The sequence below is a fragment of the Pollachius pollachius genome (genome assembly GCF_949987615.1).
Source record: "Pollachius pollachius genome assembly, chromosome: 20".
In the NCBI taxonomy this organism is placed as follows: domain Eukaryota; kingdom Metazoa; phylum Chordata; class Actinopteri; order Gadiformes; family Gadidae; genus Pollachius; species Pollachius pollachius.
In genome coordinates, this window is record NC_136953.1 from 3,041,092 (window position 1) to 3,057,583 (window position 16,492).

A 16,492-nucleotide genomic window follows, 5' to 3' on the forward strand; every position below is an offset into this window, starting at 1 on the left:
GAACATTGGTTGGTAACAGCGCCGTGATATCCTGCACATAACAGAGCAATACCCCCCCCCCCCCCCGACCTCAGCAGACCTCTGATTCCTTCCTCTGACACCTTCCAGAACAAGAACCCCGGGTGAAGCCGCCGCAGCCCGGACGAGCGGACCACCGCCCCGTGTCACGCACCTTCTCCCGGGTCTCCCGGCCATGGAGCCGGCAGGGTGGGCGTCCCGGCCCCGCGCGGGGGGTGCAGGGGGCTCGCTGAGGGACGGCTGCCTGGTGTGTACCCTGGGCCTGGGCCTGCTGCTGCTCCTGCTGCACTCGCCCGCCTCGGGCCAGCGCACCGACCCCTCCAAGCACCCCACCGTGACCACCAACTACGGCAAGCTGCGCGGCGTGAAGAAGGACCTGAACAACGAGATCCTGGGCCCGGTGGAGCAGTACCTGGGCGTGCCCTATGCCACCGCGCCGATCGGAGACCGCCGCTTCCAGCCGCCCGAGGCGCCGGGCTCGTGGCAGGAGATCCGCAACGCCTCGCACTTCGCGCCCGTCTGCCCGCAGAACGTGCACGGCGTGCTGCCCGAGATCATGCTGCCCGTGTGGTTCACCGACAACCTGGACGTGGCGGCGGGCTACATCCAGAACCAGAGCGAGGACTGCCTCTACCTCAACGTCTACGTGCCCACCGAGGACGGTAAGTGGCCAGGGAGGAAGGAAGGCAGGCTGGGTGGGACGGGGGGGAGGGGGACAGGGGTGGGGGGGGTCCTTAGTGTTATTTTAGTGTGGCAGGTGGAGGTGGTATTTAGATTTAGTTGGGGGGGTACATTTAGGCTCTGTTGGGTGGAGGTGGAGGTGTAAGGGTGGGTGTCACACAACGGGTCGACTCCAAATTATTTTTAGAAGTTTCTACACTTTTTGAGGTTGGGATATTGCTGCACAACTGTTAAATTAGGCTTTCGAAACTTTTTGAGTTACAAATGCTAAACAAAAACTTTGAAATTGAGTTTCCTAGATTCTACGAGGTTCAGGTGTTTCCTAAAAGATTGGGAGATTTGGGTTTCTAAGGTTTTTGAGGTTCAAATGATACTACAAACATTTCAAATTGAGCTTTCTTGACTTTTTGAGTTTCAGATGTCCCAAAATATGGTCAAATCGATCTTTCTACTTTTTTTTCGGTTCAGATGTTGCCGTTTTTTTCTTTATTGAGGTGCCTTCACTTTTTGGGTTTCAGATTTTAAGCATCTACTACATTTTGCTTTATAAAGATCAGAGGTTTGAATGTTGTGAAATGTGAAATTTGGGTTTCTAGACATTTTTCGGTTTGGATGTTGGACAAAACGTTTTCATTTTAGCTTTGTAGCCTTTTGACGTTTTGATGTTGTGTGAAAAGGTACAATTGACCTTTCCACCCATTTTAAGGTTCTGATGGGGCTAAAACCTCATGGAATGTGAGGCTTCAACACTATTTGAGGTTTCTATGTGAAGAAAACATGGTACGATCCTTTTATAAATGCGAGTTACATAACATCAGGTAAAACGGTCCCAATATTCCTTATTTACCTTTTACAAGCCCCCTTCCCCCTTCAAGGATAAACGAAAGGTCAGGTAAGAACTATGTGTCTTACTTCCAACCTCCAACTTTGGTCTCATTTCCAAAATGTTTTGGGTCTTTCCGAGCAAAGACAGGTTTTGCGACTGAGCCTAAAAAATATGGTTTGGGTTATTTTTTTCTTCCTCAAATCTGACATCTGTGACAAAAGTGTCAGACTCTACCCCTCGGTATGCGCCGAGTTTTATAAGACTGCGGGGAAAACTTTATTTTTCTAATCTTTGAAAACCTTTCACGCTCGCCAGGTTTCACACATGGATCTGTGAAAAATAACACGACTCTCCATCGTCCTTCCTCTGAGAAAATATCACATGTCTCAAACTAATTGCTTGCGTTTATCCCAAAGGTTGCAATTGCTCAGGTTTTCTGCCACGTCCCTTTTTCATCATTCCTTAAGATGCCAGTCGATCACCCCGAAAAATTGCTTGAATAAAAAAAACAAGATCGTACAGGAATCATCCCTCGCACACACAGTGGACATGTGTGCGTGTGTGTGTGTGTGTGTGTCATGTTTGTGCAAAGATGTGTTTTTTCTTGAGGTGTCGATGCGGCTCCGCCCTTCATTAAGGTGTACTGGAGTCATGTCATTTTATGGATTTTTAGGAAGACTACTTAGCCCATTGTCCTATCACTGTAGCTTAACACCCAGGGTCTGTGGCTGCAACGCCCTGCCACACCTCCCTAAACAAACAAAACAGCATTATGAATCTCTATATAAAGTTGTCGTGTGAAGTTGTTGTGTGTGTGAATGTGTGTGGGTGAGTGTGTGCTTGTGTGTGTGTGTGTGTGTGTGTGTGTGTGTGTGTGTGTGTGTGTGTGTGTGTGTGTGTGTGTGTGTGTCTGTGTGTGTGTGTCTGTGTGTGTGCATGTCCCCTCCCCAGAAGCCAGCTTCCCTATGTTCATTGAGTCCTAAACACAATTGTGTGTGTCTGTGTGTGTGTGTGCGTATGTGTATACACACACACACACACACATACACCCACCTTTATATAGAGATGCATGTGTGTGGTGGGTCCACCGCGCTCATGGAAGCAGCCCAGTGTGTATTGATAGATGAGGTCATCAGGTAGCAGAGTCTTAGGAATTTGACCTTTGCGCTCCAATAAAAAAAAACGTCTCCTGTCCTTGTTGTGTGTTTTCAAAGTCCTATGTGTCCATTACGCCTTTAACACATGCACCCAATGTCTGAAACACTCTGTATAAACCCCCGTGGGGCTATATGTGTTCACAAAAATGACAGAATCCCCCCCTCCGGAGTTAATTCTCCTGGCCCCTTGTTGCTGCCGTGATGATGACGTTTCTATCATGCAACTGGCACCAAACTGGTGGCAAAGAGAGTAGCTGCCTCATGCTTTTCTCTTCTTGCCTGTATTATGCATTCCAACCACTTTCTGCTTTACACTCTTATGTTGATATTGCGGATATGTCTAAACATATGCAGCATTGATGTATCCACAAAAAGAGTCGTAGCGTTAGGGAGTTGGTAGCCTCTCTCACCATCTTCCATTTACCAACTTCCGCTGCATACTTTTTAGGGCTGCCCCCTAATAGTCCAAATTTTAGTCGATGAGAAGAGTCTCAGTCTACCAAGTTTTCATTGGTCGGTTAGTCGCAGAAAAAAAAAAAAAAAGAATAATAATTTTTTAACTCCATCAAATCATGCCAATCAAATCATACTAATTATGATATGTATATTCTCTTGGGGGAAACACCCTTCACTTTGATCCGCAGTGGGTCTGATTATAGGTCGGAATGTGGTCGGAATGAAGCAGCCGCCGATTATTGACAGGCTGGGTACTTTATTCTTAGTTTCACTAATTTTACAGTACACATTTGCACAGACACAACTGGACTCGTTCATTACTTCACTAAACTGACACACGCTACCGCTCGCTCTCCTTGCTCATCCACTCACACACACACACTGCCATTCCCGCTCACTCACATACGCGGCTAACGACTACTAGTCGACTAACAAAATCTTTGGTCGGGGGCAGCCCTCATACTTTTTGTGTTGCTTCTGGCATCCTCCACGCTCTCCCCAGGTGCCCACCCTCGCCTAAAGCACTCATAGTATCTCCGATAGGGGTGAGCACGTCTTGTGGATTATCTCCGGTTTTGTGTTGCATGTGCGAAAGGGCCACTCCGGATCACCTGTGGAACTGATTCTCTGACTTCATGCTGAAGTCAGAGAATCAGTCAGAGAACCCCCCCCCCCCATAGATCGCCCTAGTATGTACTTGTTTCTCTGACCAGTGGCGGGTACATGTACGAAAATATATCTGTAAGTAGTGCATGTAAATCATTACCTTTCGTCACTGGAGGGTTGCCAGCCAATTCTGCTGCCGTCATACAAACGAGGCCTTTAATCATCTGCCATTGGTTGACACTTAAGGTATCACCTGATGCATCAGCCTATCGGCAAACTGGCATCATTTTACATTTACATTTGCATTTACATTTAGGGCATTTAGCAGACGCTTTTATCCAAAGCGACTTACAATAAGTGCATTTGTTACAATAAGTACATTTGTCATAAGAAGTGAAACAATATATCGCTGTCGGTACAGTAAAGATGTTCATAGAACCAAGTGCAAGTATTACAATCGCTAGGCTAACCCATTCCCCGTGTAAAGCAACATAGCAACCGTGTAAAGCAAAGCATCATCATCCAATCAGGGTCTTTATAATGGAGCTATCGTCCCCGCCTGCCTATCTCCCTTCGATCTTACCAGCAGCACAACTACTTTGTGTGGTTCCCTCTTCCTCATCCTCATCCCCTTCCTCCCTCCACTACACCAACCACCTAGTCATTGTTCCAGTGATTGGATATGATCTGGTTTATCCCTCGCCTGTCAATGCTCTCTGATAACATGTATGCCTATTTATGTTGTCTTGCTGTTTTGTTCTGTCAAATCGCTCGCCCCAAGTGTATATGTTTATAACCCCAACCTACCCTAACCACACGATAAACAGTGTCAATCTATTCAACTGAAACTGAAAGGAATAAATACAGTGTCTCCAGATTAATTATAATAACAAAAATAACAATACAAATTATGATAATACAAATTATATGAATTGGAATAGCTCTTAACTAATGTAATTATGTTATCAACCTTAGCCTATGTATGTGTTTGTAGCGTCCCAGTTCTGGTATTCAGGCATTTATATCAAGAGGAAAAATGTAGCTCGGTTCTTCATTTGTCACTCCTCATTGCTGTTTTAGTTTTTAGTTTTTAGTTTCTCATGAATACTCTTTGTAGGGAAACCTCAGCAAGCTTCTCAACTTTAAAGTGGATCGACACTTAAGAGAACACTGTAAAAACAAGTAGGACACTAGTGTTAACGCCTGTGTGATTGTGCGCATCAGTGCACTTGCGCACGTGTGTGTGTGTGTGTGTGTGTGTGTGTGTCTGTGCGCATGTGTGTGTGTGTGGTGTGTGTTTGTGCGTGCGTTTATGCCATTAATGCCATGAATGCCTACTGCATGGCAGTAGGTGAGGCTCCTTAATCACTGCTTAAACACAAGGCAACTTTTCCAGCTAACCTTGACTTCCCGCTCATTCTGCTGAATTAATGATGTGTCAATGAAATATGTAACGCAAGAAATTAATGATAGGAACAAGAAATATTGAGATGAAAAACACGATTTTGCTGCTTTGCACACTATTCCTGTGCCTCATAAGGCTGTGTGAAAAATGACTGAGATGCAAATACAATTTTGCTTTCTGCGGATGTTAATCTCATCATGCTGTCTGTATTGCTTTTTAAAGCTAAACATGAAGCTAATCCCACTAAATAATCATCGTTCCTACTGGTCGAGCAAGAGGTCACATGATGTGGTCTTAAATTTATGCGAGTGATGAGCTAACTGGGAGCCACATAAGCGCTGACTTATGGGTCTACTTTAGTAATCCATTCCTTCCAGTGGGAAGGATTGACCGTATTGTGTCAGACCCAATATGTTTGTTAATCATCACCATTCATCATTCTCATTCAGGCAAGTTTATTTTTTGTGAGTTTATATTTGACACACACACACAAAGAGAAGAAAGATTAAATCACAGTTACATTTCCAATCCAGTCATTTAGGTCGTAAGTAGCTTCTGCTCACGTGGGGCTGAGAATAACAAAAGCATAATGCAGAATAAAGCAAAAACATGAAGCGACCCAACTTTTCTAAAGGATATGACTGGGCCAAAGTGCAGGGCAAGTTCAGAAAACAGGGTTGGTAGAATAGTCGTTTTTTGTTAGGGAAGGAGTAGTTCAGTTGTGAGTCTGTAGGGCTCTGGGATTTAGGGCTTAGTAAGGATGGGCCAATCTCTGGCTATGGTAGTCGTCCCAACGGGAGTCAAACTAGCAACCCTCTGGCATGGCTTCAGATGTAGAGGTAGTAGTGGGGGGGTCTGTGATCTCATCAATTATTCTAGATGAAACACACATGTTTACCTATGCTTCAAACTACAACCCTCCAGAAACAACCCCTCCACGCACACACAGCCCCTTACCCCCGGCACTATTCCCACCCGTCCTTCCCGCTAGTCGTGTCCGTGATGCTAGATGCTAAAGAGATAAACACAGCATGCCACGGCCCGGGCTGAACAAACGATAACACATTCAAAACAAGGGAGGGAATCCCAAATAGATAAATAACAGAGAGATAAAGAGGGGGAAGAGACAGGGCGGGAGAGAGAGACACAGAGAGAGAGAGAGAGAGAGAGAGAGAGAGAGAGAGAGAGAGAGAGAGAAAGAGGATGCGTGAAGGAGAGAGACACAGAGAGAGAGAGAGAGAGAGAGGATGAGTGATGGAGAGAGACAGAGAATACCTTTTGCAGAATCCAACGCAGCAGGACTGTTGGGCTCCACCATGTTGGGGTTTCATTCTTCCTCATGTCGCCGAGCACAGGGGCTCATGCGCAATCAACCCCCAGCCCCCCTTAAACACACACAAACACCGATACTATGGTCTATGTTTGTTCTCAGGGTTTCACTGCATAGTCATCCAACCTCATCTGACCTCGTCTGTCTTCTCGCAACCGCCCTTAACCGTATCAAATAAGGAATAGAGACTTCTTAAACTAATATTGTTTGACTACATTCATATGAGCACCTGCTATCTCCTGACAATGGGAAGGTTTCTTTAATAGGCCTTTCTTTGGTGGATTCACAAAGCTACTTGGGTATAATTGGCATGGTGAGAAAGGCCGTGGTTGTCTGTTTCATCTTTTCAGGCTGTTTCATCTTTGTTGAACACCAATGCCTACAATTCTCATAACTTATGAACTACAAAAGCACGTTCCGTTGTCCATGACTTATACTATCGGTCGAATAAATCTCTCTCTCTCTCTCTCTCTCACTCTCTCTCTCTCTCACTCTCTCTCAGCTATCCCACACCCACACAAAAGGAGCAGTACGACAGTTTGATTCCCATTTTGACCAATCAACCTGCCTCACAATTCGCACAAGAAAACATTGCCATTGCCTCGGACATTGAGCCGGATACTTTAGCCTTACACACCATCATGTACCTTATGTCTTCATACTTCATCGTAGTATGGCTCATACTCCACAGTACAGCCCATTGTAGGCTAGTACTGCTGGAACTGGAGTGGCTCTAGGGCTGAGTTAGGAAAGTGAGCAGGTATTTTTTCATGGCACTGCTGCGGGTGTTTCTGTGTCTGTGAGTGTGAGTGTGTAACAGCACGCTTGTGTTAGAAAAATTAGGAGGCATTGGGATAATGTTTGCCAAAACTAGGTCAGTACAACACAAGAGAAGCAGCCAAATAGGCTAAACCAAAATAAAATACAAAATATCAAGAAATAAATAAATCCCTGCGGGAAGGAGAGGAATTATACAAAGCCTGGTAATCATTTTTTAATACATTTTATAAAAACTAAGGTAAAAAAAATACTTTTTTTACCACAGTTAATCTAATTGGACATTACTTTTAATTGGAAATGCTTCCTAATTACACAATCGGATTAAGTCGACATTTTGACTGAAATTGACCTGGAGACCCATAGACAATATGTATATATATATATATATATTCAGAAAAGTGAATAAGAAGGACCATTTTGACCCCCAACTTCCCTAAGCAGTGGTTAATGTAGTGATAAAGTGAGAGTCAACAGAGACCGAATCACATGATGACTTTTCAAGGATGAAGGGAAAGAGGAGGGGTTGTCTTGGCAACGCCGGCGCAGCATCCTGTGTTTTTCAGTGCATCAAAGGCCTGCATGCACTCGCCTTTTTTTTACTCGACTCCGGAATGAAGGAATTAGTAAAGGGCTCAGTTCCAACTATTTATAGACATCCCTCCAGAGAGAGAGACAGAAAGAGAGGGAGAGAGAGAGAGAGGGAGATAGAGAATGACAGAGAGAGATTGAGAGAGAGAGACAAAAGCAACAAATCTGCAGCACAAAAGAGTCATTTGTCTGAATGGGTGCGTGCACGTGCGTGCGTGTGTGGGTGTGTGTGTTTGTGGTGTGTGTGCATGTGTTTTGCAATTGCACAAACCTGTGTCATCATCTATAGGTTCACCTCTCTCTGTCCCTCTTTCTGTCCCCCCTGACACCCTCTCTCCCCCTCAGCTCTCTATTTAGCCTTTCCTCGAATCCCCAATGTCCCAGACTAACCTGTAGGCATCCTTGAGCTAGATACCCCAAGCTTACCCTTATCTGCACCCCTATTGAATGCATCTCAAATCACTGAAAGTCCATTTAGATAAAAATGTCTGCTCTATGTAGTTACTTGTTAGCCTGGTCCTACTAGACTCTCGTACTTCATTTCATTTGTGAGAGTGAGAGTCTGGACCTACTCAGTTGCCAAACGTTAACTCACTTGAAGGCGGGTGTCTGTTGAAGTTTAAATCTATTGGATCTGCCCAGTGCCACTCTGGATCTGCCATATCCAATCGCTAACGTTTGGCCGGGAATGACGTTGCGCGCAGGCTGTAAACAAACCAAACACCGTGCGTGATGATGTCCGTCAACGAGAGCGGACTTTAACGTCATTGATCTCAGCCACTCCCTCTATTCGCTGATTGGACGCATAAAATTTAGACGGAGAAAACCCACTAACATACCGCAGACCCAGACCTAGTACTGAAGGGAAATTCAAATTGAGCAGAAGTACTTAGGCGGGCAGAGCCAGGCTAGTTATTTGTAGCATAACCAAAAAAATCCTGTTTTTGATAGAAATGTTAAAATGCACATAGCATTTTTGTGCGTTTTCTGTCTTGTAATGCCAAAGTTCAGGTGTGTTGTGTGAAAATCACTTTTCCATGAAGCTTAGCTTTGCCCCCTTTACAACCCTACCACTAGATAGTGTGCTAGCTTGATATTGCACTGATTTCTATCAGCGACTTGCATTTAGGGATACATATGGGGCCATTTTGTTCCAACTATGTTCTGGCCTGTGTGTCGATGGGATAGATGATAATTCAGAGAAAGCTAGAGGCTAGTTGCTCCATCAAGCTCCTCTAGATAAGACACATTTTAGTTTCTTAAACAGACACGGCATGTACGTACACACACACACACACACACACACACGCACACGCACACGCACACACACACGCACACGCACACGCACACGCACACACACACACACATATAAACACATACACTTAGCAGTGATTCCTGGGCTATGTCCAGCATTCAACCCTAGACAACCTAATCCACAAGAAGGTCATGGTTTAAAGACATATTAAAGACAAAGTAATATTCTCTGCACATCATTGGCAAAATGAGGCGACGTGATTTAGATTCTCTCCATTTCGATTGAAAAAATGATGGAGCACTTAGTAGACTAGCTTATTAATCATCAATAGGAGCCTATCAATATGACTGACAGGAAGAATGCTAGGTAAGCACAATACGACACAATCACAAAGATGTCCAGGGAATTAGCTGACATGGTGACACGTCAATCAGCATTTTGGAGTTGCAATGACCAAGGTCTTGTGTACGATTCACATATTCAGTGTGTGAATATTTTCTTTATTGGTCTTAAAGGGTATTTCCAGTGTAAAATGGATTTGGGATATGTTTTGTATGATAACGAGTTGAAACGTTCGTTTTGGAGCACAAAAAACGTATATAGACGCTTTCTTCAGTTGGCTGTTTTTAGCCGATTCTATCAAAACGCTATAAACTTGGAACGATGGGGGCACTGGTTATGGTAAAAACTAAATCGCTATTTTAAACCACGTAAAAGGCTAAAAGTAGCCTTTTTTTACCATAGTTTTTACCATAACCAGTGCCCCCATCGTTCCAAGTTTATAGCGTTTTGATAGAATCGGCTAAAAACAGCCAACTGAAGAAAGCGTCTATATGCTTTTTTTGTGCTCCAAAACTAACGTTTCAACTCGTTATCATACAAAACATAACCCAAATCCATTTTACACCGGAATTACCCTTTAAGTCCTTCACTACAACAAATAATAAGCTCAACCTAACCCATAACAAAACAACAAATGAATAGGTTATGAATGGGTTAGCAGAAGAAAAGTAAATGGAGAAATGTTTTGCAATTAAATGTTTCCCATTTCTCACCTTGTGAAAGAAAAGATGCTGACCTGACAGCATTCTTCAGATGAATGGCTTACAGCTCTCCTATTGTCACCACATTAAAAAGGTGTATACATCGCTTATGAGGTGTTTGTCAATGTGAACGTCCAGGAAGCACCATATAAGAGTGTTGTGTGTCACACTGGAGAAGAAGAGAAATGGATGATGCAATCTGCCACAAACACAAACATGAGCACGCGTATAACCTAGACTTTTTCTAATCCTCTCACACTATCATTCCACCTCCACACCTTATCTCTCTCTCTCTCTCTCTCTCTCTCTCCCTTTAATTCTCTCTCTAATTCTCCCTCTCTCTCTCACTTACTTATTTCCCCTCTTTCAGTGCGGCTCAAAGGGCCGTCTCTTTGGGCTTAGCGTAGCAGGGGTGGCTAGCGGCACTGAATTCAAATTAGCCTAGCTCACACACACACACACCACACAGCTACAGCCCCCCCCACACACACACACACACACACACACCACACAGCTACAGCCACACACATACACACACACACACACACACACACACACACACACACACACACACACACACACACACACACACACACACAGGAACACAACGTTTGGGTTGAAGCATGCACGGTTCCTTCCAGAACAATCAATAGGGAAGTCTAAAAAAAAAGCAACACATAATGACAGAGAGGAGGAGCGCAAGAGAGAATTTAACGAGAAGACGGAGAGCCAGAGAGCCAGGGGAAGGTCGTCTAGAGGTCAAACCAAAGCTGTTGCAGCAAGTGTGTCCAACAGGTTCTCATTCAGGACACAGAAGATAAGCGTTGTTCGTACGCAGAGCGAGAAAGAGTATGCTCTCTTTCTCTTTTTCTTTATTTTCCTCTCAGTCGATACTTCTTCCCCTGACCTCAACACAAAATGGTGGTCAACGTATTCCTTATACTTCCGCAGCAACGTGCCTGAACGACCCAGCTTCCGTTAAGACCTGCGGATACACAATGTTCTAATCGCTCTTTCACCCCACCTTCCTTTCGAAGCCTGTCTTCACTGTTCTTTACATGAAGGCACAAAATGGGCAATCAAAATACATCCAAACACCGAACAGTAAACCACATGGTACACTGCTGTTATTTTTGTGATAACACTTGTCATAATTATTTTTAGAGAGGGTTATTAATATTTCACAGCCAGAAGGTTTCAAAGTTAAGATTGAAACCTTAACTATTTAACAATAGGTTACCTTTGCTGCTACTTCTGTGTCTACGGGATGACTTGCTGTCAGCCATTTACTTTTTGCAGACAGCTGGCAATGTTTAACTTTAACGAGATACTGACCTATTTGGAGGAGAACCGCTTGTCTCTCTCTCTCTCTCTCTCTCTCTCTCTCTCTCTCTGTCTCTCTCTCATATGAACTGAACTCGGCTGGGGTCAAGCGTGACAAAGTTAAATGCCATAAGCTAATGAGAATCACATTTCTTTTCTGCACATTTTCTTCTTAGCCTTAGCCCCTAGTACAAAAAATTGCATTTGGAGACGATACATGTGTGCATTTAATATTATGATTTGTACCTACCATTTAAATGTTTTACTGATACAATTGTTTTTGCCATCCATGTGTGGAATTTTGTTTTTCTTGAAAACTGTGTTTTGCTGGTAATCTATCATTATGAAAGCAGGGTCGTGGGTTAATGTTGGCTTAATGACTACATTACTCTACCCGTGTTCTACTGCGTTTCACCAGCCAACCACGTCCCCGGGCTCGTTTTTCTGATTGGAACTCCTTTCATACAGTCAGCCAATCAGATGCAGCCATGACAGATGTCGTTTTAACCAATGAGATAATTCATTTTTCAGCAGATTAGTACAATATATAATATACAATATACAAAATCCATGAGCTTGACGCTTGACGTGTACAATCTGGAGTGCATCCAAAAGTGTGTTAATGTGTGTTTATGACTCACGGAGGTCTATGTGTATTGGACCGTGTTTAAGGATAAGATATTGATCGGAATTGATTTTGACATTTGACGTTTTAATGTTCAGCACGTGGCACGTTGTCATTTAGCAGACGCTTTTATCCAAAGCGATAATGAAATCACTTAATTCGTCACATGAACTTGACTCAGGTGGAATATTCGCTGGCCCCTTTTATTCAATCAAAATCAAACTGTCTCAGCTAGCCTCAAAGCCACTCAGACCCACGACCAAGCCCAGATACTTAATGTTTACATTGATAGCTGTGGTAGAGAAAGAACACACTTCCTTACCATCTACTATGGTAACTTTCCACAATATAATAGATTATGTCCACAGTACTTTTTCTGCAGCTGGCCTTCCCCACCAGGAAAGGCAAAAGTCAAACATGTCAACACACAGCAAGTGATTTTTATTTATTTTTTGAAAAGCATGCCGGCAACCGCATACCCCCACCCCCTCACCAATCAATCCTCCCCCTCCCATTCTCCCCCATCCTCACACACCCCATAAATTCTCAGGTCTTCAAAGGTCAGGCCAATAAAGATCACAAAGACAGGATGATGAAAAAAAGCACCAACAACTGACAACTTCGGTGCTTTGGTTTTAGTTTACTATCTATCAATCTATGCCTCTCTGTCTCTTGCTGTGTCTCACTCTCACTACACCTACCTCTGTTTCTCCCTACATATCCAACATTCATCCTGTCTCTTCATATATCTCTCTCTTTCTACATCTCTCTCTCTTCATATCTCTTTCTACATATCTCTCTCTCTACACATTTCTCTGTCTGTCTGTCTGTCTCTCTCTCTCTCTCTCTCTCTCTCTCTCTCTCTCTACACATTTCTCTGTCTGTCTGTCTGTCTCTCTCTCTCTCTCTCTCTATCTCTCTCTCTCTCTGTCTCTCTCTGTCTCTCTCTCTCTCTCTCTCTCTCTCTCTACATATGTCTCACACTGTTCTTCACCCCCCAATCCTGCTCCTATTGTCCTGACACATTATATTAAGACCGTCGACAGCCTGCCCTGCCCCCTCTCTCTCGCTCTTGCTCATATTTCCGTCTTCTTTCACCATGTTCTGCATGTGAGGAGCCACTATCTCATATTTCATCTTGTTCAGTTTTTCCCCCTGTGGTATCAAATGCAACTTTATCGCTGGAGTCCCATCATCGACTGTGTCCTCATTGGCACACACACACACACACACACACACACACACACACACACACACACACACACACACACACACACGCAGACACAAAGACACACACACACACACAGACACACAGAGACACACATACAGAGACCAACAAACCCACACACACACACACACACACAGACACACACACACAAACACACACACACACACACACACACACACAGAGGCACAAACACACACACAAACACACCCGCGCTGACATGCACAGATGCAGAGACACATAGACGCACACGCACAGACACAGACACACAGACACACACACTCGCACACTCACACACACACATACACAAACACACACACACACACACACACACACACACACACACACACACACACACACACACACACAGACACACACTATTCCTATTGAATCCAGCCAACTGATTGTGTGGCAACATCTCTCTTGGTGTCTTTCCATCACTCTGAATATCGTTTTATCATTTGTTCCTTTCTCTCTAGCTTTCTATCCCTCTCTCCCTCTCTCTCTCTCTCTCGCTCCCTTTCTTTCTCTCTCTCTCCTTTTTGTCTCACGGTATGTCTACCACCTCTTCACAAGTGGGATCCAAATTTTTCAGGAAGGCGGAGAGATGGTTTCTCCAGAGAAAGAGAGAGACATAGAGGAGAAGAGAGCAATAGAGACACATAGAGAGGCACTTTATTAAAGCTGCATTGATTCCCGCTGGAGATCGAAGAGAAGGGAAGACAGCACTCGATGCTCCGTGCCGAAGTTTTAATCTGTATCGATGACTTACCCCTTCACCCTCTTTCTCTCATTCAGACACACACACACACACACACATGTTCTTCTAATCCAGTTGCCCAAAATGGTGTGTGTGTGTGTGTGTGTGTGTGTGTGTGTGTGTGTGTGTGTGTGTGTGTGTGTGTGTGTGTGAGAGAGACAGAAAAACAATGGTCTATAGAGGGAACGAGACTAAGATGGATAGGGAGCGATAAGACGTTGAAGCTCACTCTATCCATGTGCATAATGCAATCCGTGCGTCTCGCACTGCATGACATCCCAAAAGAGTATACACGCATGCAGACACACACACACACACACACACACACACACACACACACACACACACACACACATTTGACCTCACACTTGACAACGCACCAACAGCATTTGTTTTCTAATTTCATATCCGCCAGTCATAGCTGCTATGTTCAACAGTCACACGTAGGACAGCTGGTTGTTGGGGAACATGAGTCCATAAGCCGCCGCTTACTGTGTTGACACTCGCTGTGTTTACGAGCGGATCACCAACCACAAGCTGTCTTGATATTCGTTTTTTTGGCCGTCCGCAGATAGCTCTTAGAGCTCGATTTGTTTTTGGCGCAGCTCTATCTACTATTTACTATTGAGTCATGCAGCAGACTGTAGGAATGTCCATGCTACACACTTCCTAGGTGGCTTTTCTGGGCTCTTCCAGGCACAAGGACGCAGGGTGGCGGTGTTGAACGCTGGTTTATTGATGTGTTTACATGATGTGTTGAACCATGCTGCCATGTAGGAGATCCCCAAGAGTGCGTGTGGTGATGGCTAGTCTAACCTGTACGCATTGTTTTCTCAATGCTTGACAGGTGTGCAGCCTCACCCAGCCCCAGAGTCCAGTCATACTGACTCAGGCCAGGTGAGGCTGCTTAAAGCATCTGTCATCCACACACACTCCACACACTGGATGAGACTTTCATCCAAAGCCAAGTTTAGATATGAGTATGGGCGTCAAAACCCAGTACATTCTGGCTGGGAGTGGACTAGCTTTTACATTTCCATTTTAGTGCATTTTGCAGACGCTTTAACCAAAGCAACTTGCAACAGTTCATACACACATTCACACACTGACGGCGGAGTCAACCCCGCAGGTCGACAGCCACCTCGTCAGGAGCAGTCAGGCAGTCAGCACTCATACAGGAGGAGCCGGGGATTGAACCAGCAACCTTCTGGTTACCAGTCAACCCGCTCTGTAGACTGGTAAGAGATGAGAGACAGAAAGACGGACAGACAACCAAAACTATTTGTAGGGGCTGTAACAGCGTTGAAGTTTTGAAAAGCCAGTGAAAATGCTACACATGCAACTCTTTGCTGACCTCAAGTCCACTCTCACAGAATCAGGTCAAGGCGCAGCACCTGGGTGCAACCCGAGTGGATTGATGTGTTATGATGAGGTAGCAGACCCCCCCCCCCTCTGGTCCTCCCCCTCCAAGGGATAATGTCCCCAGAAGTACACACACACACACACACACACACACACACACACACATACACACACACCCACACAAGGGTAGGGACACACACACACAAACACACACACAGGAGTAGGGACACACACACTCACAGGGTTAGGGACACACACACACACAGGGTTAGGGACACACACACACACAGGGTTAGGGACACACACGCACACAGGGGTAGGGACACACACACACACAGGGGTAGGGACACACACACACACACAGGGGTAGGGACACACACACACACAGGGGTAGGGACACACACACACACAGGGGTAGGGACACACACACAGGGGTAGGGACACACACACATACAGGGGTAGGGACATGCACGTGGTCACGCACATATGCACCCAGGGAGCATAGCATAGTGTACCAACCTGCACACACACACACACACACACACACACACACACACACACACACAGGCGCGCATGCCATAGAGCTTCAAGAGCGATGCGCATCCGCAGGACATGAAACAGATGCACTCACGCAAAACATAGTCACTTGAGCAAAAACAAAGCATACTGCACACAGTACACACACTCACACGGACACACACACTCGGTCATGTCCCACTGGTTTCACTATTCGTTTTCATTATCATCATTGTGTTAAAATGATTTCATACATTCGGTTCCCTCAGCTGCCCCCCCCCCCCTTATCTCTCTAAGCATCTCCCTCTCTCGCCCTCTATCTCTCTCGCTCTCTCTCTCTCTGTGCATCTCCGTCTCTCACCCTCTCTCTCTCTCTCTCTCTCTCTCTCCCTCTCTCTCTCTCTCTCAGGGTCTCCCTCTCTCACCCTCTCTCTCTCTCTCTCTCTCTCTCTCTCTCTCTCTCTCTCACAGGGTCTCCCTCTCTCGCCCTCTCTCACTCTCAGTGTCTCCGTCTCTCGCCATCTCTCTCTCTCTCA

The 16,492-nt window shown here is 45.1% G+C and overlaps 1 protein-coding gene across 2 annotated transcripts in view; it reads left to right on the forward strand.

The window, feature by feature from the left end:
• Window positions 1-559: 559 nt before the first annotated feature.
• Window positions 560-16,492, forward strand: part of nlgn2a (neuroligin 2a) — a gene marked incomplete at its 3' end in the record, with an annotated part of 91,795 nt that continues 75,862 nt past the window's right edge. For both annotated transcript variants that reach the window (XM_079757773.1, XM_079757774.1), the window contains exon 1: window positions 560-680. In XM_079757773.1, coding sequence (XP_079613899.1) covers window positions 575-680 — 106 coding nt within the window. In that variant the 5' untranslated portion in view covers window positions 560-574. The remainder of the gene's footprint in view (window positions 681-16,492) is intronic.